This window comes from Fragaria vesca, linkage group LG7 (assembly GCF_000184155.1).
Source record: "Fragaria vesca subsp. vesca linkage group LG7, FraVesHawaii_1.0, whole genome shotgun sequence".
Taxonomy (NCBI): Eukaryota; Viridiplantae; Streptophyta; class Magnoliopsida; order Rosales; family Rosaceae; genus Fragaria; species Fragaria vesca.
The window spans coordinates 23,365,072-23,391,750 of NC_020497.1; the positions used below are offsets into that span (position 1 = coordinate 23,365,072).

The 26,679-nt window shown below is 38.1% G+C and overlaps 4 protein-coding genes and 1 pseudogene across 4 annotated transcripts in view; 2 read left to right on the forward strand and 3 right to left on the reverse strand.

Moving 5' to 3' along the window:
- LOC101312109 overlaps positions 1-1,680 on the reverse strand; it is a 2,569-nt gene extending 889 nt beyond the window's left edge. Inside the window, exons 1-5 of the mRNA XM_004309222.1 lie at positions 1,303-1,680; positions 1,120-1,191; positions 465-548; positions 212-292; positions 12-130 (exon numbers count right to left, since the gene is read on the reverse strand). Coding sequence (XP_004309270.1) covers positions 12-130; positions 212-292; positions 465-548; positions 1,120-1,191; positions 1,303-1,371 — 425 coding nt within the window. The 5' untranslated portion in view covers positions 1,372-1,680. The remainder of the gene's footprint in view (positions 1-11; positions 131-211; positions 293-464; positions 549-1,119; positions 1,192-1,302) is intronic.
- Positions 1,681-9,216: 7,536 nt separating this feature from the next.
- LOC101312401 lies at positions 9,217-10,687 on the reverse strand (annotated as a pseudogene).
- A 404-nt stretch (positions 10,688-11,091) lies between these two features.
- Positions 11,092-14,224, reverse strand: LOC101312687 (probable LRR receptor-like serine/threonine-protein kinase At5g63710-like). The gene is made up of 4 exons (XM_004309223.1): positions 13,798-14,224; positions 12,911-13,171; positions 11,959-12,837; positions 11,092-11,700 (listed from the first exon to the last, which is right to left on the reverse strand). The coding sequence occupies exons 1-4, from the start codon at positions 14,222-14,224 to the stop codon at positions 11,219-11,221; spliced, it is 2,049 nt and encodes a 682-aa protein (XP_004309271.1). The 3' UTR covers positions 11,092-11,218.
- Positions 14,225-21,429: 7,205 nt separating this feature from the next.
- LOC101293240 (40S ribosomal protein S13-like) lies at positions 21,430-23,167 on the forward strand. The gene is made up of 4 exons (XM_004308120.1): positions 21,430-21,616; positions 21,701-21,839; positions 22,218-22,404; positions 22,946-23,167. Exons 1-4 carry the CDS (start codon positions 21,521-21,523, stop codon positions 22,977-22,979), a joined length of 456 nt encoding a protein of 151 aa, XP_004308168.1. The 5' UTR covers positions 21,430-21,520; the 3' UTR covers positions 22,980-23,167.
- Positions 23,168-23,728: 561 nt separating this feature from the next.
- LOC101293530 (chloride conductance regulatory protein ICln-like) lies at positions 23,729-26,482 on the forward strand. The gene is made up of 8 exons (XM_004308121.1): positions 23,729-23,893; positions 24,504-24,697; positions 24,855-24,978; positions 25,445-25,559; positions 25,678-25,737; positions 25,835-25,897; positions 25,995-26,068; positions 26,164-26,482. The coding sequence occupies exons 2-8, from the start codon at positions 24,528-24,530 to the stop codon at positions 26,233-26,235; spliced, it is 678 nt and encodes a 225-aa protein (XP_004308169.1). The 5' UTR covers positions 23,729-23,893; positions 24,504-24,527; the 3' UTR covers positions 26,236-26,482.
- The last annotated feature ends 197 nt before the right edge of the window (positions 26,483-26,679 follow it).

Sequence of the window (26,679 nt, forward strand, 5' to 3'; positions counted from 1 at the left end):
CATTCCAATACGAGTTAATTCCCATGCTAGCCTTGCAGGCATTTATCAATGCATGGGCAACTTTAGTATCTTTGGGTTGCATGTTTCTAGAGAGGCTATTACGTAGGTTCCTCACATTTTCTTCGAAGCCCTGAAATGAAATACATGTAAGCTGAGAAAAGCCAGTAAATGGAATTACACAAAAAAAGTCTGCCAAGACACAGCACATTACCTCAGCTTGATAGATCAAAATAATGTCACGAATACCAATCTTCATATCAACCATCACGTGGAGGGGAATATCCTCATTAATCTGCTCCTCACCAAACGACAATAATGATTAAACCAATTGAAAGTTACATTAGACCAAAGTACATATATTTTAATACCAAAAAAAAAACCATTGTGGGGTACAGTACGGTAAGTAACACAGTCAATCCTATGAAAACAACACCCACTGTAGGATCAAGCTTAAGAAAATATACCTGGATATAACTAGCAATGCATTCCTCTTTAGTTACCTTCTGGCTCGGCAACTTACCACACTTTTTCAAAAACACAGATTCCTCCTATAGAGAATTACAACAAACATAATCAAATACTATATCTAGAATCAAGAACTTAAGAATGAATTAATTTCAAAAAACTTACTGAAAAAATTCACAGCAGCAGAAAATAACAAAAGAAGACAAGCCAGACCTGGAACCACTACATACACGATATTAGAATCGAATTTGAAAACCCGAGGTTTCAACTAACCACCTCCTGCTCAGATTTCTTTATATACAAAGACTTTAAAACATGCTCAGAGCAAGAAAAACATCATATCAGATTAAAAAGGTGGTACTATCGAAAAATTCAAAACCCAAATTTCAACTAGCCACCTCCTCGTCAAACTACTTCAATACAACTACTCCTTAAGCAGGATTAGAGCAAGACAAACACCAGTTTAGAATCACAACAAGATCGGATCAAAAATCAAAACCCTAAATCTAAAAATCATCACTCCTTGCACATGACCAATAGCATTGCAAGTGTATTAACCAAAAGAAAACATAGTTTACAGATCGGAAATCCAAAAACAAAAAAAAATACATCGCCAAGGAGATGTGGTAAACATTTAAATTTAAGAAAGCAAACCTTAATATGTTCAGAAATGTAATTATCTCCATGTTTTCCAACATCCTTGTGACGCTTCAGGATGGACACCTCCTAGGGAGGATAACAGCAACACAGTCAATCATAATGTAAAATCACAAACATTCAAATATTATGGTCAGATTGGAATAACTTAAACCAGGAAAAAAGGATAAGAAAATTAACCTCAACATGTGCAGGGCACTCCTCTTTCGAAACCTTCGGGTTCGGTACTTTCTTATCCAGATCATTCATGAGCGCAGACTCCTAACGGAGTACAGAGTCAAATCCTATATCTTAAATCAACAACTTAAAAATCCAACACCATTTGGAATCAAATTGGAAAACCCTAGTTTCAACTAGTGACCTCCTCGTCAAATTCCTTGAAATACAAAGACTCTTAACACTGGATCAGAGCAAGAAAACATGATATAAGAATCAAAATGTGGTGGAATCGAAAAATCAAAACCGTAATTTCAATTTCGACTAGCCACCACCTGGTCAAATTGGTTGTTGTATAAAGACTCTAAAAAAGGATCAGAGCAAGAAAAACATCTTATCAGATTCAAAAATGTGGGGGAATTTCAACTAGCCACCTCCTGTCAAGTTTCTTGACATACATAGACTTCTCAAGCAAGATTAGATCAACATGTAAGTAATCAACTCAAATTTCTTAACAGATAAAGACTCCTGACACAGTATTCAGCTAAAGAAAATATACCTTGATATATTTCAAAACCCTAATTTCAACTAACCACCTCCTCACCAAATTTCTTGATATACAAAAACTGTAAAACAGGATCAGAGCAAGAAAAACATCACATCAGAATCAACAGAATCAAAATGTGGTGGAATCAACAATAGAAAACCCTAAGTTCAACTAGCCACCTCCTGGTCAAGTTTCTTGAAGGCTTGTTAAGCAAGATTAGACTTCCTAAGCAAGATTAGAGCAAGACAAACACATAGGATCACAACGTGTAGGAAACAAAAATCAAAACCCTGAGTTCAAGAAATCATCAATCGCATTAACCAAAACAAAACATTATACCGATCAAATTCCAGAAACTAACCATCGCAGTGAGGAAGACGAAGCAAATGACGAAGAAGAACAAGCAAATGACGACGACGAAGAAGCAAATGGAGACGAAGGCGAACTCTGTAACCGATTTAGCGTAATCTTTTTTTTTTTTTTGTCTTTTAGCAAATATTAGCGTAATTTTGTTGCGGTTTAATATTTATACGAGGCGAGTTCACCCGACCCGTCTCTGTTTAATCCGTATACCCGATCCGGCCCGATACTATTTAACCCGACCCGACTACCGACCCCCGGAAAATATAATTTATAATTTTATATGAACATAAAATAAAAGGTTTTCCGAGAAATTAAAAATTAAAATTAAAATCTTACACCAAGGATGGGATGTATGCAGAAGCCGCTCCGCCCTTGCCAATGATAAAGCTCCACCCTTTACCGATGAGAAAATATCCGCCCTTTGCGGCTTTGCCGATGAGAAAGAGCCTCCCTTTGCGGATGAGAAAGCTCCGCCCTTTGCCGATGACGGCGTCACGGCCAGAGGAGGAGGGCCATCATCGGAAAGAGGAGCAAAGTATCGATGCCGATGCATGATAACCGAGATCTATCTCTACCCGGATGGGAGATGCAGAAATGAAAAGGGGAACGAACGGCAAAGGTGTGGATTTAGATATTAGGTTTTGGATGGGAGCGTAATTACTCTATTGTCCTTTTATTTATACGTGGCTCTGTCTAAGTGGCTGCGAACCTTATAGGCCTTGGCTATTTACCTTCGAAGCGAGAAATTTTTCTACGCTCCGGGAGAACCACTTAGTTATGCCTAATGGTCCTCCGCTTTTATAGTAAATTGCCACGTGGCTATTTTGACAAGTCACTTAACACTTAAACAATCAAGTAAACGTCAAAACTGTCGTTAAGGTTGTCGTTATATATCAACTAGCCTCTTACCAGTGCAGATGCACGGGGATCAAAAAATGGAAGAAAGTGTACTTGAACTGCTCCATTTTATGTGGGATGAATCTATTAATCCTATCTTTTTGTAGATAACTGCTCCCCAAAAGGTGGGATAAAACTACCATATATTTTTTTCTCTCCTTATTTATAGTGTTTTACGGTTACACCCATAATAACTATTATTTTTATTGTTTGAGAATTTTCTGCTACCTTGGTTTTTTAGTCAATTGAAAAAAAGGTTTCACTAAAGACACCAAAGCCACGCCTGACTTTCTAATAGTAAAGATATGTAATTATGTATTCATCATTTCATCCATAATCAATAGATCGAAAAGAAATTTTGCAGCAATTGGTTTGCTTCAAATTAGAATTGTTTACAACATTTGCGGGTTATGCTTCTTCAATCCAATTGCTATTCAATTTGTCAATAAAAAACGGTGACAATAAATCACAAGCTCACACAAGTTTTTATTTTTGGATTCAAGATCAAGAAATCTCATCATTTGGGTTGCGTTCTTCCTTTTGAAATCTGAATGGAAACACCACCACCCACTTATGGGTTTCCAATAGTAACAGATGAAAAGACTTTATTGCTTTGGTTATAGAACCAATTGATTGAGCCGTAAGGATAGATGTGAGTTTTGTGTAATTTGATTCATATATTCATGAATATATGTATATCAATTGGGGATAACTGATCATACACATATCAAATCAATTTCTTGTTTATTGATTCATATCAAAGAATAAGAAGTTATAAAGATGAGGAAAAGAAAAGAAAGAAGGATTGCAGTTATGAGAATCTATCAACCCCTAGGCATCTACAAAGTTTGAGATTAATTATCATCTGGGTATCTATCAACCCTTTAACCTCTGCAGATCTGGGTTCTATCAACCCTTAACCTCTGCACATTTGCACCGATCTGCAAATTTTTTTTTCTTACTTCTGTGTTTCTAACAAAGAAACGTTGTTGTGTTAGAGTTTAGGTTTGTTTTTATTCTGACATGCCAAAATATCCACGTGCCAATTTACTATAGGAGCGGAGGACCATTGGGCATAGCTACGTGGTTCTCCCAGAGCGTAGAAAAATTTCTCCTTAGAAGCCCACATTTTCCTCCACTCTTGGAATAGAAGCCAATAAACACCGTTAATTTTTTTTTTTTTTTTGAGAATAGAATAACCGTTCCTTCTAGTTTATTAATTTACCACAAAACTTTTAACCAACTTCTCCTTCAATCCGGTAAATTTTAATTTATTTTCTAACGCTAATCGAGAGACATGAACCAAAACAAAAACGGATCCAACATTCAACAACAATAACAAATCAAATATGTGACCCCGAAACAAAAAAAAGACTCAAGAATATATGCTTCTAATTTAAATCCAAGCTCCAAGAGATATCACTCTTTTTAGCCACGGTGTAAATATTGATTCACCACATTCATTTCATGGTTGTATATTATTGTGTTATGCTCAAGTGTTTAACCATTAGGATTATAGACCGTCTAATCGTTAAAAACTTATGTATTTTAAATGCGAAACAACTAACATGGATCACTTAGACTCTTAATAAAACTAGTTCCAATAGGATTCAAACGAAGAAGTAGTCATTGATCAAGCAAGGATTTTGTCGATGCGATCTTTCGAGATGCCACAAGTGCTTAACCATGGTTGTAACTTTCGTTGTTACTATATAATTTTTTTTGTTTTTCTTCGGAAAAAAAAAATGCCTCGAGTGCTTAACCGCTAAGAGTCTAGGACTACACAATGCAACAAGGTTAACATTTTGAAGCTTCTCGCATCTTGTCGCATGCTCGGATGCACCTCCTAATGGTATGGACAAATTCAAAAATTTGAAAGCACGTACTCACCTATGATCAGTCTAGCTATTACCATCGCCCCTTACACCAACAAATACATTCATGCCTCCATGCCAACAGTACTCAAATTTTCATTCACCTCGCGTAGTTGTCTTCACCTCTTCCATATCTAACCATAGGAATACTTCCTATGAAAATGCACTTACACAGTTACACTGATCAACTCTAGCTAGTATGGACATCATTGAGTGAAACACCGACAACCAATTATAGCACTGACTCGAACTCTCGCCATGTCGAAAGGATTCAGGTCTATTGCATTGAGATCGTGAGTCTAGCTAGTTGCATAGAAACTGTACGTACGTGTATCTCGTAAACAAGGAAGGTGATTGTTAAGAAACATATCAAAACCCACAATCAAGACATGCAGGAACGTGTATACCAGCAACGCTATATATACACCCTTCTACTTCGTCCGCTACTCTTCTCTGATTCTTGTGCTTTAAGATTTTCATCCTGGCAGTGAGAAGTTTGGGCGTCATGTTCAATTAAATGTCAAAATTATTTCATACATACTACAATAATCACACACCCTACAGAGCTAAAAAAAAAAAAAACCTAACATATCAATCATGTATATTTCCATACGATATCCCATATGTATTGTAAACAACAAAGCTAGCTAGAACACTGTAAACAATAGGAAGAGTGTTGGATATATACATTTCCTCGTTCAGGGAATTTGCCCTACCCTTCAATTTGAAAATTAGGACTGCTCGATCGTAATCTGATTCTGCTGTTCAATGTTCTGCAGATAACAAAAATTAGCTACGATTAGCATTGCTATAGTGAATCATGAAAGAATTTCGGAAAAACTCTAGTTGCACTTGACGACGACGACGATAATAATAAGTATAACAATTAATAACAATAATAATAATAATAATAATAATAACAAACTCTATGGTAGAAACCGAATTGGGCTAGGGTTTGTGCCTAGAGGGTCTTATTCTAGCACCATGTTGATCCAGCAGCACATGCATAACATAGCTAATCATTAATGCAACCTCCCCTCAAATACGGTTAAGGTTAGGGTTAGCTGCATATCAGCCTAGCTCTCTTATTAATTAGGGTTAGGGTTTCAACGGCCGGCGCCCGCTCCCACGGTTGGCATTGGGTATCGGCAGATAGGACACAGATGATTGATCTCCAGCCAACGGACAATGCAGACTTCATGAAAACAGTGTAAACACGGCATGCGAGCGATCACGATCCCACGACGTCGTTTAAGATCAGGATCAACTACTACGTACCCCTTCTTCTTCTGCAGAGTAATCAAGGTCCTCCATACATATTGCACAAGATTGTATCTGTTCAATAATAGAGTTTAGTTCCAAGCTATGACGCCCAACTTTCACCATACTTTCAATAGATGATCTAGGTGCCGGAATAAGCCTGTGAGAAAGTGTTGGTAAGGACTCGGTTGCGATGTCATTGACGATCTGCATAGTCACTTCCGCCACATAAACAACGACCGGAAGGTCGGGGACGGGGTCGTCAAGCACCTTAAATACTCCTTCAATTACATTCGACTGATCATTTTCTGTGATAAGAATAAACTCGGAGAAAAGCCTAGCAATTCGATCCCGTAGATCCGCAGTCCTATTAGAGGAGGGTTGCGCTTCAAGTACTCTTTCACTCAAAAAAATTCTTTGGTGAGCATAACAAGTACTAAGGTCTCGCGGAGGATCAATCTCACGTTGGTATCCTCTATACCTGAAGAACTTGAATATGATCGGAATTAAGCCTGCACCGATTGGGTAGAAATTGTGTTCTTGCTCGGCATAGTACAAAGCAAAATCTCTCATGATGGTGTTGTTGTTGATGGCTAGTCCAAAATGACAAGGGAGACGGATACAATTAGCAAAGAGTCGAGGTCAAGGTCTTTATATAAACTATAGCTAATCCTTTTCCCGATTCCACAAGGGTTTCACCCTTTTCTTTTATTTTTATTTTTTAAAAAAATAAAAAATAAATAGAGAGGGGGGGACATCAAATCTAACCCTTATTACGAAGATATAAGATAATATTAGAAATCTTGACAAACATGTACTAAACTAGACATCAATTAGACAAAGCACTTAGAGGCACACTATACCTGATGTCCATGGTGCGTGTCCGTCCTCCTCAGCCTAAGAAATAAACTTGGTCAAAGCTATCACCCCGCCGCCATGAAGCAATATCATGAAGCAAAATCCATCGACCAGACTTTGAAACTAGATAAAACTACCCAAGTAATCTGATCAATGAACTTCATGTAAAACAACATTGAACCATACCCTTCCTTCCAGCGATGGAAACAAATACATAATCTCTACTTGTTTTATGGGGCTACTACTCCCTTCTTGTAGTTGATATTTGATAATGACGAAAAGAGACGTCGTGCAAGATTCAACTATGCTCCATCCAATGTTTGCACTTGGATCATCCATGCAGAGTGACGTGTCATTGACATGCAAAAGAAAAGAAATGAATTAATAGACAGTCATTGCAAAATTTTGTAAACAAAGTATACTAATTACCCAAACTCTTAAATAATGCAACTCTAAAATATGAAAACAAACCTTGAGCACCAACATCTTATTAAACTATACAACTCAAAACCATGTCTAAAATGTGGGAGAGAACATACACAGGCGAACATTAGAATGTTAAAGATCGGATATAGATATTACCGAAATAAAACAATGAATGTCCTCGGTTGCAATCCGTGATCGGAAAACTTTAATTCAACGTTGCATTACTCGTCGTCTAATAAACACCAAATTGCAAAAACCAAGGAACCACAGCCACATGGATCGAAACCAAAAGAGTAATGTTAGTTGAACCACCATTTTAGGAAACCATCTAGAGCTTACCTACGTGGCAGCTAATGTGGCATATCCACCTCATCACAAACTTCATTTTCTTATTCTTTTGTATTTTTTGTTTTTCATAAGTACTATAATTTCTTTTCTTTTTTTCTTTTAGTTTCTTAATTTTATCTTTTAACCCCTTTTTTTTTTTCTTTCTTCTTTTTTATCTTGTGAGTTGCAAACGTATTCAAACTTTCTTCTGTTCGATTGATCAACTCCCTCAATTTGATTTTGGTTTCCTCACAAACCTAGCCTTCTCTTTGGTTGTTTTGTTTTTCCATTTTCGTTTATAAAATACGAATAACATGTTTGTAGGGTTCATGGGATGTGGATTTGAATTTTGGTTTAGCATGGTTCTTGCACCTCTGCTTCTAAAATGTTCCCAGTAGTCCTACCAGTGAAACCTCAAGTGATACTAGTCAATTTGGCATATGGTTACCAAAGTAATCTAAATGAGTTGTTCCAACACCAATGTCATACCACGACGCCAATTCCTATCTTGATGACTTTGAGTTTAATTCCAAACTACCCAATTGAAGAAGAACACAATAAACATGATGAACCCTAATTCAAATCCAATTCACCCTAAACCCTAATTCCAAACTAGCTATTACCTTTTTGGAATAAGGCAAAGCATTTGGTACCGATACTTGATTAAGAAGAGGCAATCAATTGTGAGAAGGTGAGAGGGTTGAGAGGAGATCGATGTGAGATGAGAAGAGCAAAAGAAAATGTCTATAGACGTTGAAGCATAAGCTATGCAAGAAACACAAAAGGGTTTTGAAAGATAAAATTAAGAAACTAAAAGGAAAAGGAAATTATAGTAATTAGGAAAAATAATATTATAGAAGAATAAGAAATCAAGTTTTGATGACATGAATATGCCACATCAACTGCCACATAAGATGACTTTAAGTGGTTCCCCAAATAATGGTTCACCTAACATTACTCCAACCAAAAACATACACAATCACATATATATCCGATATTGTCTACTGATGAAACTAGACACTATCTCCCAAGATCTTTCGATCAACAAAGCAGAGAACTTGGGGGAAACAACACCATGGAGAGAGAGACAGAGCTCTTGATTGTACATGCCCACCATGATTGGGAATTATGTAGAGTTTGGAATCACCAAACCATAACTTGTTTTGGAATCGCCAAACCATAACTTGTTTGGGAATTGTTAACTTGTTTATTGACTACGGCCATAACTTACATTAACGATTATATTATAATTTCACCTATGACTTTTCAAATGTTACACCCCAAGTAATAGTTTGACATGACCAAGGACCTTCGGATGTTGAACTGTTTTTACAACATAATCTAGATGTATGACTAGCATAACTACAAGACTGAAACGAAACTCCTTCATACATCAAGTTCGGAAGCAAACAACTCTAAACGTTCTGCATCATCATCCAGATTCCTGACCAAAGCATGATTAATTAAACCATTATCCTCACTTGCATGTATCTGCCTGCCACCAAACCATCTTCCGTTCATCAACTCTATGCACTTTTGAGCATCCTTCCTATGCTTGAATCTTACCAAAACAACACCCTGAAGATGATTCTCACAAACCTTGACGTAGTCCACTGGACCAAGCTTCTGACATTCCTCTTCAACATCTACCTGCAACTCTCTACGTAAGTTTTCATCTGCCCTCATTTCAGCAATAGTGAACATATAACAAAGAAGAACAGTAGCTGGAATCAACAGTTTTGCATCATCACGACCACCCCAACCAAGCATCTTCTCTTCCACCTTCTTCAGTTTTTTTTTCCTCTTGTTGTCTGCTTGTTTCGCAATAAAGCTATCCCCTTTCTGCTCAAACTTAGCTCGGTTGACTGACATGAAAACCTTGCCGCCCAAACGCAGAGGTGTTCCGTCAAAAATTTTGAGAGCCAAATCGACTGAGGGTTCCTTTAGATATGTAACAAGTGCATCTCCTTTTATCTTTCCCGTCGCTTTATCAGTATACAACTTCACACGAGGCTTTTTTAATTCAGGATCCTCTTTTATTATCCCACACTTAGAAAACACTTCTACCACTTCGCCAACTGTAACATCATCAGGTAATCCAGTCACATATACGTGTGAATTGACCTTTAGCTCAAACCAACTATCAGGAGGTTTATTAGCTTCCTTTTTGATATCTTCCATATCCGATAGTTTTCTCTTTGAAGTTGAATTCTTTTCTTCGACTGAATTCCCTTCTTCTACCTCACGGTTAACATTAATGTCTTTCTCTTTAGGAGGATTAGAAAAATTTCCAGTTGAAGAACCATTAGAAAGTTTCACATTCGTGAAGACTTCCTCTTCTTGCATGAAAGTCATATCCTCTACCCCAAACATGCTATCCTGAGGAACCCAAGCCCCAAGACCGCAATCCCACTTATAATGAGTGCCATCATCGTCAGTGAACTCTTCCTCGCCCTCTGGTGGTGTGGAAGGTCTTTCACTATATGCTTCTGCCTTAGTAATCTGTTTCTGCCATTTTTCAAAGTCATCATCGTTGTCACTGGGGGGCACTGGAATTTGTGGAGTATATTGGGAGACCAAATCAGGAATGGAGGATAGTGGCTGCCATTCGCTTCTTCCTTGAGACCAGACCAGCGTAGTGTGGGTGAGGTAATCATTTAAGTAATGCTCGCGCAGCTCTGATGATGTAGGGCCCAAGATGTTGTTGATTTTCACCGAGAATGAACCAAGATGCGAACCCTAAAGACGGTGTCTCTTCAGTAACAGATTTTATTTGCAAGCTATCAAGCCCTACAATAAATGATTTAGTTGCCGGAGGAGAAAGTGTTCCTAAGGACTCGGTTGCGATGTCTCTCATGATGGTGTTGTTGTTGATAGCTAGTCCAAAACGACTAGGGAGACGGATACAGTTAGCAAAGTGTCGAGGTCAAGGTCTTTATATAGCCTATAGATAATCCTTTTCCCTATTCCACGATGTTTTCTTCCCTCTTTAACCAAGGAAAAACATATTTTCCTTTGTTTTCGTATTAATAACAAAACACATCCCTTGTCCATATTATCACAAGGTTATTCAACTCAAAAGAAACACCTCTTTAACACAGTAAAGACAAAAGCTTCAGGAAGGAAGACACACCCTCTTAACAATATTCAATGGCTACAATACATAAGAGAATCTTCCCAAAACATAACATGCACTGCTAATAGACTACATTAACAATGGTCCACAACATTCACAAATCATAACAAAGCTTAGTCCTCAAGAAAAAGGACACATAAATTACATCATGAAGTCCCCGAACTATCGACCGAAGTTGGCAGTTAGTTTACCTGGCTAACTATTATCCCATTACCTATTACTGAGGCAAAGGGTGAAATTTATGTTGAGGAATCAGAGACAGCTACTGCAATTACTTAACTCTTGAACAACTTCTCCAATAGATGGTCTCTCAATTGGAGATTCATGAGTGCAGAGCAAAGCAGTGTTTGCAAGCTTGGACGCTTCATATTCAAAGAACCTGCCATTGAGGTTTTGGTCAATATAGTCTTCAAATCTGCCTGACTCAGCACCAAGACGCATGGAGTTAGTTACTTTCCGTTTCCCTGATAGGATTTGGAAAACCAGCACTCCAAATGCATAGACATCACTTTTCTCTGTAAACCGTCCGGTAGTGGTGTACTCTGGAGCTAGGTAGCCCATAGCAGCGCTGGCCTTGAGTGCTGAGAAAACGACATCATTGGTAAGAAGCTTGTGCAGGCCGGAATTTGAAAGCAAAGGGTTGAATCGCTGGTCAATCAGCACTTTTTCAGCTGAAATGTTTTGGTGAACAAGAGCCGGTTTGTTTGGCTTGTATCCATGTAGATAAGATAGACCTGCAGAAAGACAGTGGTACTCAGCACAGAGAAATCATGAACTGACTCCACTGGAAATCACTTTTTATTTTATTTTTTATTAACAGCTATACATATGCATCTCTTGTAAACATAAGCATTCAAGACTGAACCAGGTTACTTGTATAGTTTATAAGCTAAACAAGTAAACCTGTATGGAATAACTCTGCCAAATTATACTAATTCTATGAATACATTTTATTGTTATGGAGCTTCAAAATAGATAAGCAAAAAACGTACCTTTTGCGATGCCCTTCACAATAGAAACTCTAGTTGACCATTCAAGAACATGGCTGTCGCCCTCCTTCACATCAAGATATCGCAGCAAACTTCCATTTGGAACATATTCATAAATGAGAAAGCACTCTCCGCGGCCCCTTGAACAACAAAATCCCCTCAATTTCACTAAATTTTCATGCCTCAATGAGGTTAACATGTTCAACCCCTTCAAGAACTCTGCTTCCTCAGTCTTGCAGCAAGTTTTTCCAATGCTCTTAACAGCCACAACAGTCCCATCTCGTAATATTCCTTTATAGGTTGCAGAGAAGTTACTCTTCCCCAATAGATTCACCTCAGAGAAATACTGAGTGGCAGTCTCCACCTCATCCAAATTGAACTTAAAGCTATGGAACACGTCTTGGGCAAATGCACTTAAATTCCTCCCATCAGCTAAAGGATCCCACCCTTGAGAATACTCAAGGCTCATAAGTGGAGAGCCATATTTCCTGTGAGCTACTCCCTTAGCCTTAGTCTCATCAACACTAAGACGGGCATCAGAAACATCAAATGAGGACCCAAGCTTCTGTTTTTGACGACGATGCTGTGTGAAAAGTAGAATTCCTATAGCCGATAAGGCAACTGTTAGTACGACAATACCAACAACAACAGCAACAGATGCTTGATGGGATTTTGACATATTCGAGCACCGAGACTGGTTGCAAGGCAACTGCACATTTGCAGTCTCCGGGATAGCTCGTGTTGTCCCAGTCGATCCAAAGGGTTCAGGTCTACTTGCATTAAGATGACTGGAAGTGTTACAGGCTGTTAAGGACATAAATCCGGCTCCACACAATCCCAGATTGTTTTCATAAGAGAATCCGTCATTTAGTCTCTTCAGAGCTGCATTAAATATAGTAATAGATGAGTAAAAGCTTTGGCCATCAAGAAATGTAGAGATCAAATGAATTCTTACCAAGAGGTACATTGCCAGAGAGGGTATTATTCCGAATGTCCAGAACTTCAAGCAAAGGGGCATCAGCTACTTTCATGGGAATAGAACCAAAGAGGTTGTTGTAGCTCAGATCGAGTCTCATTAGCATTTCCAAGTTTCCTAAACTTGCTGGAATCGCACCGGTTAACTGGTTGGACTGCAGAGCAAGAACACTGAGGTTCTTTAAAGACCCCAGCTGCGTTGGTATGCTTCCAGTTAGCTGATTGTAACAAAGCTGCAAAACTGTAAAGCAAACACAAAACCCGGATCAGGAAGCATATAGATTTACTTAGACTGTAAACCATTTAAGAAACTAAAATATAAAAAAGGACATATATCAAACAAAAATTTAGTGTTCTTCCATGCATTCAATTTTCTATCAGCTTTTGGATACCAATAAACCACATTGAATGAGAAAATGAATGATAATATCGGATTGTTTCATTGAGAAAAACAAAATATAGCAACAAATTTACAATCTTCAGCATCCAAGAACCAAAAGCAAATTGTTTCAATCAAAAAAAAAAAAAAAAAACCCAAAAGCAAATTGTTTTACTATTTGGAACCAAAACCCATCTAAAAGCATAGAGTATAGAACAATTTTAGCTACACAAATACACAAACAAAGTCCAAATCTTACATCACCCAAACTATCAAACTGAACAAAATAGTCCTACTGTCCAAACAGACCAAACCCATTTGTTCTGAAACAATCCAATAATCTATCTTTCTGTTAAACAAAGTTCAAATCTTTTCACTACAAAAGCTCATAAAGCTACAAAAAAATGCTTATGAAGTCATTCTACACAATCATAAGCTTAATTAAAGAAAATCAAAATAAGAAACTTGCTGAAAAATCTAGAGCTAACCTTCCAAGCTGCCCATGTTTCCAATCTCAGGAGGAATCTCTCCACTTAGATTATTAACATTCAAATACAAGTCACTGAGCTGAGTCAAGTTGGCAATCTCTTTGGGTATCTCTCCCTTCAAGGAGTTATAATGCATGTAAATCCCAGTCAAATCCTTGAGCTCTCCAATGGCAGGAGACAGCTTCCCATCTAGCCCTTTCCCTTGCAATGAAATATTCGAAACCCGACCCGCTTCATTGCACGCTACGCCTTCAAACGACGTGTCGCAGGGGTCTCCATGGACAGTCCATGAAGAAAGGTACAGACTCTGGGGGTCCAAAAGGGCCTTGATGTCCATGAGTGCTCTCAGCTCTGTGTTTCCATAAACATGAGGTGGGTTTGTGAAGAAGAACAAGAGCAAGGTGAAAAGGAAAACTGTGGTGGCCATTTTTTTGGGTTAGCTTGGATTTTCTTTCTTCTTCTTCTCAGGTTTTGCAGAGAAGGAGTGAGAAGCTTGTGTTCTGTCTTGAGCTCAGAGAAGGTGGTGAGGACTGAGGTGTGTTCTTTGAGTGGAAATGTGTAAGAGAGATCAGAAAAGTAAAGGAGTTGGGTTTGGGTTTGGACCGTTTGATTGATTGACTTGGGATTTGAGTGAGTACAAGACCATGTGTAGCTGCAGCTGCATGCTAGTATAATTTAAGTTCAGTCAACTAGTCAAGGACTAGTCTTTAAGAACTGAGGCACACGACCTTCCCTGTTTGGGTAGTAGAACAGAACCCAAAGAGGTAAACTATATCTCCGAGTCTTTGGTCTGATGAGGAAAACTCCAAGATCAAGTTTTGCAGTATTTATCAGAGTATTTGACCACAAAGAAAATGTGGAAAATTTTCTACATTACATCACTATTGGATTTTGAAATTTGAATAATAGAAAATAAGATACATTTTTCTTCTTGATAAACAAGTGCTTAAATTTCTACGACTCTCTCCGATCAGTGCTTAAACAAGATACATTTTGGAAATCAATTTTCAAATTTTAACCTACTTTTGTTCACTAAAACGTAAAATTGATGATCAATCAACAATAAAAAATACTGCGTCAATATGAAAAACATTATAAAAGATAGAAATTTGTCTTAAGGGCTTAAGGCAATCAACAAATACTTTGAAACAAAGATATATCTCATTTTTATGACGGGGTAATGGTTGAAGTCAATGTATCATGTAATGCATATAGCTTTCTTAATTCATTCATATTCAAACTTATTTGTTTTACGTTTTAAGCTCATTGTTTACCTACTGACGATTTAACGTCGTATTTGAATCTCTTATTAAGCTTTAAAGTTAAATAATTTCACATTGATCGTGATCAAGATCAGCTGAAAATTCATGGATTTGAATTCTTCTCTACAAAACAAAAAGATCAGTTTGAAATTTACTTCTCTTGTAGTATTGTGAAAAACAGAACACATCGTTGTAAGAAGCTGCACATGGTCAACAGGAGACGGTGAGATACGGTAGGCCACTTTCGTCATCGTAACGGAGATATTCGCTCTTATTTCGAATTCAAATTCTACTCATGGTCCAGTGTACTCAGCCTCACAGTAAGCCCCATTAAGCTCCTTATACAATTGGTTAAAACTTGTCCAACCTATCCGGAAAGACCACATGTCGGATGCTCCGTAGATCCGACCGTTCTGAATCCCCAAAAAATTCAAAAATGAAAAAACTTATTTATGAGACTGGCCTGGGATTGGTTGGAAAGCTGTGTTAATTGGTGAGTCTTCTCTATCATCGTGCCAAGGCAGAGAGAGACTCTGACACTGCTTCACTCTATTGTCCATTTGTCATTGTCCTAGTCCCACTATTCTATTATTCATTTGTAGTCTTCTCATTTGTTTCAAACTCAAATTTTGTCCCTAGATTTTTTGAACAAATTCTTGATTTTTGATCTAATTGGGTAGATGGGGGAATTGAATTTGGTCCCCAAGGATAGGAGGGGTGTTGGAAGTGTCTCATTTTGGCTTTGATTGAATGATCATGGTGGTTCTCCATATAGAAATGGGATTCCCAACCCCATGCACTTGTGTTGTGGTTGTACAAGGGGAGGATGGACCATTGTTGATTGCTAAAGATCACATGCATTCATTCATGTCCAAATTATTGAAAGGTCCTAGTTATATCATGACCATCTTCTTTTTTAGGTATAAAACAAGTTAGGTGAATCGAAAAAAATTCATCAAATGTAGCGTCTATTAAACTCGAATGTAAAAAAATAGAGGTAAAGAATCAACTCAGTGGTACTGTGCATGGATAATTTAACAAAGCATACAAGGTGTGATTAGTTCAATATTATGATAAAGCTTCCGGTACAAGCTGTTTTTGAGCTTTTTGGAGAAGCTCAAATTAAAGATTATCTAAAAAGTTGTCTTTCAGCTTCTAGGAAAATCAAAAATCACTTCTTTCTGGGGTTCCAGTCAATGGGCTTCACATAAAATTGCTCTTCTTCTAATAAGAAAGCAGTTTTCTGAGGGTGGAAAAAGTTGCACAAACTAAGCACTAAGACTAGTTTAATGCTAAAACCCACTCTCATTTGGTGCTAGTAAACTTGTATTAACAAAATAACTAGCCTGGAAACCCACAAAAAGAATGGGACTTTTGGTGGAAAAAATTTGGTTTGCTATTACTTGTCATGATTTGAATTTGTGAATAAACTGACAGAAACAAACAATGCAGAAATGTGTGTATCTAATTGTCCCTAGCTTGTAAATTTGCTGAAAGCAACTGATCACTTGGTGTTGGTGAAAGCAGACCGCAGTGGCTTTAACATAGAACATACAAGAATGTGAGAATCTCACAGAGGTCCTTTTGATACATATATCTTGAGATTGGTACATTGATCTGGGGTGGAACAAGAAGCATGGCTGTGATCCCCAATGTGCATTGAGAAAGAAAAAGAAAAAAACCCTTGTTTAACTTCACCATTTCATCTGTGTGATCTAAACAAGTTACCACAGTAACCCAGAAAAGGAAGGTTGGTCTCTCACAGCATTTTCTATTCAATGTGTGGCTTTTGAGGTGTGGACATGGTAGTGGTGTGATGTTGGGGCTGTGGAAGATAGTGTTGACTATGGTAAAAAAGAATGGATCATGGAATGAAGGATTGATTAATGAATAATTACTTGTTAATTCTGATGTGCTCTGGAAGATGAGATTGATTCTCTGTATATATTCCCCCCTCTATGAAACTTTACTAGTTCCTTTGTGGAGGGATAATGCATCTCTTATAATGAGTCACTTTGCCATGCACTCTTTATTCTCTTAAGCTTTTTCTATATTGGATTGAGACACTGACCATATATTCTCATCCTTAAATTATCTCAGCTGGGAATCTGGTTCTGTTTGACATCAAGAAACCTACATATATACCTTCTTTTCTTTTATACAAACATCATTACTTTGTTCTTGTTGAGGCAATTTGGCTAACATTCCACTCCAATCTAAATATCTTTGAAGTGTCTTAGCACACATCTTCCAGCAACCACATCATTTAGGAGAATGCAGACACTTGAAGAAGATGCATATCAAGCATTTTAATGGTTGAACTGAATTTTGGATAGGAAGGATTGCCCTCGCTTGCACTCTTGTAGTTTTGAACAATGCATGCATGTTATGTTCGAATTGTAGTAAAGCTTTGAGCTAGAAAACTGTTCTTTTGATTTTCGATGCATTTTATCGACTTGTAGCAATACGTGTCCAGAATCCTGCACATCATCTCCCTTGGATTATATGTTGGTGCATAATGATTCAGTAAACAAGTAGTTGCCAATGGATTATGAAACGATGAGAAGTGATTATCCCCAAGGCAATGCAATTTTCTGTCTGGCCTAGAACAGACAAGTTCTCTTGGAAGCAAATTCATGTAGCTAGCCTCATTGTCCTCAAAACCTCAAAATGAACATAAAGATCATAGGGTTGTGTGCTTTCCCTCCAAAACATAGGGCTCACTCTTCTTCTGGGAATAGTAAAGAATTCCAGCATGCTTAATTGCTTATCCTAGCTCCTTTTTATTTCTAATCAAACCAACTGCATAATTGAACTTATTACCACTGTATGTTTGCTGGGTTTCAAACTTTCATTGTGTGGATGTTAGCTAAAGAAAGCATAGCTCTTTTCAGTGTCAATATCAAAATAATGAGCATCTCCTTTTTCATAGGACATAAAACCCTACATTGCTCACAGAAACCTTAATTGAAACTCTGCTTGAATTTGAAGGCTGTAAAGAACAAGTTTTACTAATCACGTACAACTCATGATTCAGTCCTCATTAGTATACACATTGTTCATATTTTTTTCTTCTTATTTTGCAGCATTACTTTTCCTAATTAGTCAGCGCTACAATGATGTAATAGAACAAAAACAATGGCATAAGAACGTACATTTGTCCCAAACCAAATCAACAAAACATGGAAATCTGAATCATCAAAATGATAGATTTCCAAGAGTTTCTCATAGACAAAGTTTGGGGTATGGGAGTGGCTTTTTTGGTTCCACATAATTGGCCTCTAGCTATGCTTTTGGAATCCTTTTTTGTAGAACCATGACGAATCAAAAACCTTTATCTGTTAATGGACCCTTCCAGTTCAAGAAAATGTTCACTTTGCCTGGTGGTGTTCCATCCGAACCAGATGCTTGAACCCTTTTCCTTCAAGAAAATTGTAATCCACATTTGGTGGTTTTCACAATTTCCAAGTTCAAAACCATCACAGTTATGTTGAACTTGGAGAAAAATAGTCGAAGAGAGATCCGAGACATTTTTTTTTCTTTTTTTTTAAAGGTGGGCCGACCAGGCTGCCTAGGCCCAACCATCATAGCTACCACCTAGCCCGCCACGAACTCCACTAAGCCCGCATTGCCCCAGTCCGCCTATGCAACCCACTAATTTAATAAGACCAAGGTGCAAAGTCATTATTGCCCCCACGGGAGGTATAAAACCGTATCCGGCCGTTTCCGACAACATAATATTAACCCTACCAGGCACCGTGTACGCGCTGGTTTGGCCGAAAACTGCCGTATATGGCCGGAACTGCTCCGATACGTCCTGATAGGACGGTGCAGCTACCAGATGCCGACGACGCTGGGTGTAAGGCACAGTCTCAATAGTCCCTAACCTGTAGAGGCATGACTCGAACACCTTACTGCCCACCCAAAGAGCAAGTGGAGTAAACCAAAACCAATCTGTGGGGAACCATTCAACAAAATGCAGACGATCCACGTGATAGTATCTCAACGGTGTTTTTTGTGGGATTGGGTTGTGTAAAACAGAGGAAGGAGAGAACGCAGGGAACTTATTAGCTGGTTTATAGGCCGAAGATGAAGGCTTGGTATAGTAGCCTCTGGACATGGGTTCTGGTCTGGTTACGATCATTGACGCAAGGCCGCGAAAGGCATGGACTGCGAGCTTGGCGTGCCTGTAGTTCACCATGGTCGAACACAAAAGCTCTCACCTAAGAAAATCAAGGTCAATGGGGTCAGTGAACATATACAAACAGAAGCACCACACTTTTGTTGTGACCGTCCATCCATAATTCCATATCCATAACTGGTACTATGAGCCCGAGCTGGCATTTGTATCCGTTTGGGAGTTGGCTACAATTGTACAATGAGTTTTTGTATGATCAGAGACCAGTACAGTGCTGCACAGCTACTCAAATGCAGTGATGCTGACGTGGACTTTCCATATTTTCATTTTTTGAGCTGCAAACTTGTAAGTTGTAACTATACATGAAGGTATGATTGTATGAACTGTATGTTTTAACATGTTATTATGGAATATTGGGTGTCCTTATCATTTTCTGTGCTCAAGCTTTTATAAAAGAAAATGAAGTTAATCATGATTCTAGTCTCCAGAAAATAGAGCTTCAATCCGAGAAAAAGAAAGTTATGGTTTAATTGCATCACTTGTCTCAGTACTGGTAATGAAGTAGCTAGAGATGGATGATTAGTTTAGAAAAAGGAATTTCTGCTCTTCTGGTTATCAGGGCTAGAAGTCACATTTGCATGTGTTGCTATTGCTCAATGTTGTTGTAGTGATAGCTCTCAAATCCTACGTGGGAACAACTCTATTTTCCCAACAATCAACACTATTTGCATGTGTTACGATCTAAGCTATATTAGCAATTTCTTCAGCTATAAAGTTCGCTTCTTTAAGGATATGTTTAAACGAAATGTAGGCAAAGCAAATCGCTATAGCTCTAATAACCGATATGATCTTGAACAATCTTCAATCGCAAAACTAAATAGCTAATTCTCCCTCCCAATCTCCTATTCCCAACTGCTCTGCTCACACCTCATCACAATGTCAACCTCCAACCATCACATCACCACCGTCTGATTATGCAAGCCGTGCTGCTGAGATGGGTACTGTTGGGATTGGGTTTTGCTTAGCTCTTGATTCCGTTCTCCTGGCCATCTTGAACAATCTTATGTAGTAATTAAATTTCATTTTATATTTGGTTTGATTTGTTCTTTGAAGTATTAAATTCAGTGTAAGACTACAAATCAATAATTTTTTACGTTCATGGAATAATTTCCCTCTTTACAGCTTTTAGAACCATGTTTTTTGCAGACAATAGAACCTCCAAGTCTGCCTTGTGAATGGTCTTCATGGCAGTCTGATTCTTTCTGCTTCATGTAATACTCTACACTTCGGAGATAAACTTCTGGGTCAGAGGGTCAATTATTGAGCATTTCTAAACATTTTGCAACTTTTCAGTGGTCATATTAGTAGCTTATATATGGAGTCATTAGCTTTTGGAAAGGTTATACGTACTTTGAAGGCTATACATCTTGTTACTGTGTTTCTTCAATTCAAAGTCAAAAACCTGGCAAGCAACGGTTGGATGCTGTTATGGTTTGGCACTTTGGCTACTGCATCTGGTACTTGTTTTCTTTCTGTTGTTTTACAGTAGGACTACTTGAACCTCTCTCTCTCTCTCTCTCTCGTTACTTCTAAATTGTTACAATGTTAGTACAGACCTCTTGTGAGATACAATTAAACCATTGTGCTTTGGATTATCTTGTTAATTCTATTTTAACACTGTATATAATGTGTGAGTTCAGCTGTAGAGGAAGAGAAAGAGAAAGAGAAAGAGGATGGTGCTTAATCGGTGCATATGTGTTTTAAGTTGGATGAAGAGGTAAATTGGAAAAGTACTTGAGCAACTAGGAAGTTTAGGCATGGTTTTGCTTTTGCCGCTTAAATTGTTAGTCACTTGTTTCAACTAGGTAGCTGATTTCCCAATTACATTGGAGCAAGGTTTAAGATCATCACATTGTACTCTTATTACCCGTTTTGCTTGATCATGTCAATGATATCTACTCCCACCCGGACCTTTTTAATCCATTCTAAATCCAGGCTTAAACGTCTAAACAGGTTTAACGCCGCCTCGTCAACAAACTTGCTACGTCTAAATCACAGGGTGTCCAAATACAATATGCTGGTGCCCTCATAATCCCAATCCCTCAAAGTAATCTCCTGACCCGACCCACCGAAACATGGACCTTACAATTTAACAGTCCAAGGACAAGGCCGTCATTTTCACAAAAGCAAAGGGCAACACCCCTAATGGGCCGGCCTTCATATATAAACCCTAGCGAAAACCTATCTCTGAAAACCTAACCCTTTGCCGCTCTCGCAGTCAAGCCCCAACTCAGAGACCAAAGCAGAGAGCTCAGCTGCAATCATGGGTCGTATGCACAGCCATGGGAAGGGTATGTCAGCTTCGGCTCTGCCCTACAAGAGAACCCCACCGAGCTGGTTGAAGATCTCTACTCCCGATGTAAGTGAATCTCTCTATAAACCCTAGATTTTTGATTTGGGGGTTTTTGATTGAGACCCAGAACTGAGATGTGTGGTTTTGAAGGTGGAGGATAGTATCTGTAAGTTTGCGAAGAAGGGTATGACGCCGTCTCAGATCGGTGTGATTCTTCGTGACTCTCATGGGATTGCTCAGGTTAAGAGCGTTACTGGAAGCAAGATCTTGAGGATTCTTAAGGCTCATGGTATACCCTTTTTGCTTTTTGTTAATCTCTTTGTGTTTTTGAGGGTGTTTGTGTTTTGGTTAATATAAAGTTTTCGATTGAATGTGAAATGGGGATTGTGGGATTTGAGTGTTTGTGTTTGTGAAGTTACGTTTTGAATTGAATGTGTAAATGAGGTTTATGCTGTTTGTTTAGTGTTTAGTTATGTGATTGAGACTTGATTGCGGTAGCACATTGACATTAGCTTGATACACTGAGCTGTTTTTGCATTTTGATGTTGTGTGGTCGAAAGTGTTTTATGTCTGAATCTTCTTTATTATCGTTCCTACTTTGAATTGGCCGTCTTGTTTTATGATTTTTGTTTGTAACAGTGTGGCTAACTTACTTTTGATTTGTTAGGTCTTGCTCCTGAGATTCCTGAGGATCTGTACCACCTTATCAAGAAGGCTGTGTCAGTGAGGAAGCATTTGGAGAGGAACAGGAAGGACAAGGACTCCAAGTTCCGTTTGATTCTTGTGGAGAGCAGGATTCACAGGCTTGCTCGTTACTACAAGAAGACCAAGAAGCTCCCCCCAGTCTGGAAATAGTAAGCATGCTCACTTCTTTTGCAGTTTGGTTTGCTTATTGTACTGCTGATTTGCTAAATTTGCAGTACATTTTTGTAGTGAGCTCTAACGGTTTAAGTGACATTATGGTAGTTGAAATCCTGTAGGTCTTTCCTGTGTACTGTAATCTCTGAACTTCACATTTAACTAGTTGGTGTCCTGCTTATTTACTATCGAAGAATATCCCGATTTAGTCTTGGTCTAGTTGAAACTTGCTGTTTGATGGTTTTTTAAGGGCATATGCCTCAAAATTCTGTAGCTCTTGTGAACTGTATTCTCTCACATTCCCAGTAAAATAGGATCCTTCTTTCTGATTTGTGGATACTCTTATAATTTAGGAGTGAAGTGAATTAAGAGAGTAGATTAACCATGTTTGTAATTTCATAGTCAAGACATGTTGTTTGTTTATATTCTTTGAGAGGTTTATTTCAATCTTACTTTGCTTTTATATTATTTGAGGCTCAGTCAGCATAGTTATCCAATTTGTATGTACACTAACTTATCCAATGTGTTTTTTTACAGCGAGTCCACCACTGCCAGCACTCTTGTTGCTTAGGATGGGAATGAAGCTCTGATAGCTAGCTTGGGTTCTCTTGGCAGGAGGAACGGACTTTTTCATTAAGTTGTTTGCTCGTATTTCCAATTTCTGTCTATGTAAGATTTTGGTATTCTTAATGTATACCTAGGACTTGATGTGTCGTTTTCGTTTTATGACCATAACCATTTTGAGCTCGTTTACTTAAATGCTATATTTGATGTTTCTATCTTTTATATTTTGCTGCTCTATTATTGTTTATTTTGATAGCCAAGTTGAGGAAATTGGGCACACAAACAATCTTGATTTCTCCCCAATGATTTAAACACATCTAGTAGAACTTACATTTACCTGATTGTGAGTTTTAGGACACGAATGAATTGGTATTTTGTAAGCTACTTTGGCAAGTGCCAATATCATCTACCTTCCAAGCTCAGAACAATCTAATGTTTGTAGCTACATGAAAGGATTTGACATATGCCTCAACTAGCCGAAAACAATACATCGTTCATCGATCTTGTGTTGGTGTTTCTACTTTCTTCATAACAATGTCATGGCCAAATTCAAAGATCTAGTCTTCAATATCAGTTTGGGTTTACGCTAGGTGATGGTTACAAGTCTTCAATGGAACCTGACAGAAATGTTCGTGAGCAATGCTCAACCGGATGGATTGATAGGCTTCAAAATTGTATTGTATTAGGGGGAAAAAAAAAATTTGAACAACAAATTAACCTTGATCCTTAGCAAGGCCCAAATCAAAACCCACAGCTAATTAAAATGGCGGTATTTTATGGCCTGGAAAAGAAAAGTGGCGCTCTAAAAGACTAAAACCTCTCAGGTCTACTAAAACCCTAGAAAATTTGAGAACGCAAATTCGTTCTCTTCTCTCTGTGGACAACGAGAGCTCCCTTCTTCGATCCGACTTCAGTGCCCAGGTACCAAATCCTTAACACCCATTTCATTTCCTTTTCGTTTATCTCAATCTGCGTTCCGAACGAAATTTGTACCTATTGTTACTTCGCCGCTAAATCGTTTGCTGAAAAATTGACAGAATAGTTAAGACTTCAACCACCCTTTTGATTTCGTCTTCAAATTCCGACTATCCACATGTGTTATTGGACCCTGGGAAGTTGAAACTTCATGTTTCTATGGTTTTGTTAACAAATTGATGCATATTGTTTGAGGTGTTTACTGGGTAAGGTTTATTTTATGAATCTAGATGAACCCTGTACAGTTGTATATGCCTTTTCGCTTGTACTGGTTACTAAGCCTATTACAAAAGCTGTGCAACCAGTCCTATTGCTTTGGGGTTGTCCCTTATTTTCGTGTGGAAAACTCCCTTATTGCTTATTCATCATCAGTGCCGGAGTTTAGCCCTCCGAATTCACAGGATAGATGTTAGTTTGTTTGTAAACTATTAGGCCTCATTGAAATTATGAAAGACAGGCACACACACAACCACACACTGTTGCATTACAATGTATTGTGGGATTTTGGCTGATTGTATTCTGAATTTCTGATCCTGTCCATTATTTTCTTTTGAAGGAAGAGCCTGAGTAAGCAAGCAAAATGAGTCAAGGGATTAGAGAATTCACTGCCATAGTCGAGAGGGATGGTGTTCACCAACCAGTTCTGGATGCACAGAATGGCGAGGAGCTGATGCATGTCCAGCCTGGAGTTTCTATTGTCCTTGGTAGTCACCCTCCTGAGTCCCCTGGCACTCTCTATATCTCCACCAAGTATGTCCTATCCTCTCTTAACTTTGGTATTCGTCTTCTGTTTGTGTTAACGTTAAGGGGAAAAGTAAAGAAAGAACAGTATGTAAAGAATGGGGATGGGTTGAACTTTGTTTCTATGAAGTTACTGTCCATTTAAACAGTTTATGTGTTTTTGCAGGCAAGTGGTTTGGTTGAGTGATACCAACAGGACCAAAGGTTATGCGGTGGACTTCCTGTCTATATCACTGCATGCTGTCTCCAGGGACCCAGAGGCGTACACGTCTCCTTGCATATATGCTCAGGTATAGTTCTTTCATATGGTCTCTTGTGTTTATCTTGTTTGGAATTTACAGTGTCAGAATTTCTGGTCCATTCTATGGTTTCAAGAGATGGTTTTATCATACTTTAATGATCCTCTGGCTTCTTATCTTGTGTGAACTCTGAATGTCTGTTGTTTGGCAAGTTTTAAAACGATGTTTCTAAGTTAAGTATGTAAACAGATTTAATGGTTAAGAATTTTCTGTGTTTTGGAAATATTTCATCAGAAACTTAAATTCTTTTTCTGAACGTAGTGATAGCACAGGTTTGTATCTATGCTCTATGGTCAGAATTTATTTGCTTCTTTCTTATTTAAGATTTGCATATCTTCACCATGGCATGAGCTAGGCTTAACATTGTTGGGCTTGACTGATTGTAATATTCAATGTTAGTTTGTGTTGTTTGGCATTTTTGTGCATGGTTTTCTGTTTACTATTTTTTACTTTAAAGATTGAAACTGGAGCTGATGAAGATGAGTCGGAGGGCTCAGATGAAGAATGCAATGGTGTTTTGGTTCTGTCCAAGATCACTGAAATGAGGCTTGTCCCTTCCGATCCTAATCAATGTACACTTTCTCTTCTTCTGTCCTTCCTTACTTCCATGTCTGAATTGTAACCGTAAATGTCATACTTATATAGTATTTTGCTGAAGGATAACTAGTATATTGTTTTTTTGTATGGCAGTGGATTCTTTGTTTGATGTATTCTGTGAGTGTGCTGAGCTAAATCCTGAACCAATTGAAGGTCAGAGCATCGTTCTTTCCTTTTGTTTTTGTGATGCGGCATAAGTTGTGTTTGCTTCATTGGCTCTATTCTAATACTGACTCTTGACTTTCTTTAGACAATGAAGAAGAAGAGCATAATTGGATTTTCAGTGCTGACCAGTTGGAAGATGAGGCAACAGGTCTGGGACGGATCAACTATTTTCTAGTTTATGCTTGTCTTTGAGTTGATAAAATCTGTTATATCACTGATATCTTTGTGTTTCATGTAATTTCCAGGAGATGATTCTGAGCCTTCAATTGCAATTGGGCAATCTAATGGGGATCATGACCTAGCTCGTACTGTGCTTGAGGTAAGCGATGAATAGTCATTTAGTCAGTTTCTTTGCATCAACTTATTTAAAGCTTTGAGCTGATGTTGAATTGAAAACATTTTCATCTTATGCAGCTTCAGATCAATGACCAACGCTTTGAGGATGCAGAAGAGATGGAGCATGAGGCTGACAGTGCACGACACTGAGTTTCTTCCTCCTATCAACATACCATCTTCAAAGTTCAAACCTTTAACCCGGTCAATTATGCCTATGCCCAGGAGTCTTGCTGTATATGTGAAGAGATCGTAACTTGTTGTCTTGTCGAAGTACTGGCCTCTATGTATTTGGTTTATAGAATCTCTGGGAAAATTTTACCAAAGGATTCCTTTGATAATGTTGCAGATTGTTTCTGGATTATTATAAACCCAATTTCCGACAGTGTGTTAGCGTTCTAATCTGCACCTATTTTCATTGTCTTTTTGCATGCAAACCTAGAAAAGGACTAGAATAAATTTCTGAGACTTTAAATCATGAATCAAATGTTCATTACACAGAAACTGATCAAACAGTCGTCAATCAACTTGTTAAACAATCATTCCTATGTTTTCTACAAAAAGAAATATCATCGAAATGGTTGCTTCTATTCATAA

Excerpts from the sequence above, each read along its gene's own strand:
- LOC101293240 (XM_004308120.1), top strand. The coding sequence starts at position 21,521 with ATGGGTCGTATGCACAGCCATGGGAAGGGTATGTCAGCTTCGGCTCTG. Across the intron at positions 21,617-21,700 it reads TGAAGATCTCTACTCCCGAT|GTGGAGGATAGTATCTGTAA; the intron begins GTAAGTGAATCT and ends GTGGTTTTGAAG. Across the intron at positions 22,405-22,945 it reads CTCCCCCCAGTCTGGAAATA|CGAGTCCACCACTGCCAGCA; the intron begins GTAAGCATGCTC and ends GTTTTTTTACAG.
- LOC101293530 (XM_004308121.1), top strand. The coding sequence starts at position 24,528 with ATGAGTCAAGGGATTAGAGAATTCACTGCCATAGTCGAGAGGGATGGT. Across the intron at positions 24,698-24,854 it reads ACTCTCTATATCTCCACCAA|GCAAGTGGTTTGGTTGAGTG; the intron begins GTATGTCCTATC and ends GTGTTTTTGCAG. Across the intron at positions 24,979-25,444 it reads CTCCTTGCATATATGCTCAG|ATTGAAACTGGAGCTGATGA; the intron begins GTATAGTTCTTT and ends TTTACTTTAAAG.
- LOC101312687 (XM_004309223.1), bottom strand. The coding sequence starts at position 14,224 with ATGGCCACCACAGTTTTCCTTTTCACCTTGCTCTTGTTCTTCTTCACA. Across the intron at positions 12,838-12,910 it reads CTCTGGCAATGTACCTCTTG|CTCTGAAGAGACTAAATGAC; the intron begins GTAAGAATTCAT and ends TATTTAATGCAG. Across the intron at positions 11,701-11,958 it reads TGTGAAGGGCATCGCAAAAG|GTCTATCTTATCTACATGGA; the intron begins GTACGTTTTTTG and ends GTCTTTCTGCAG.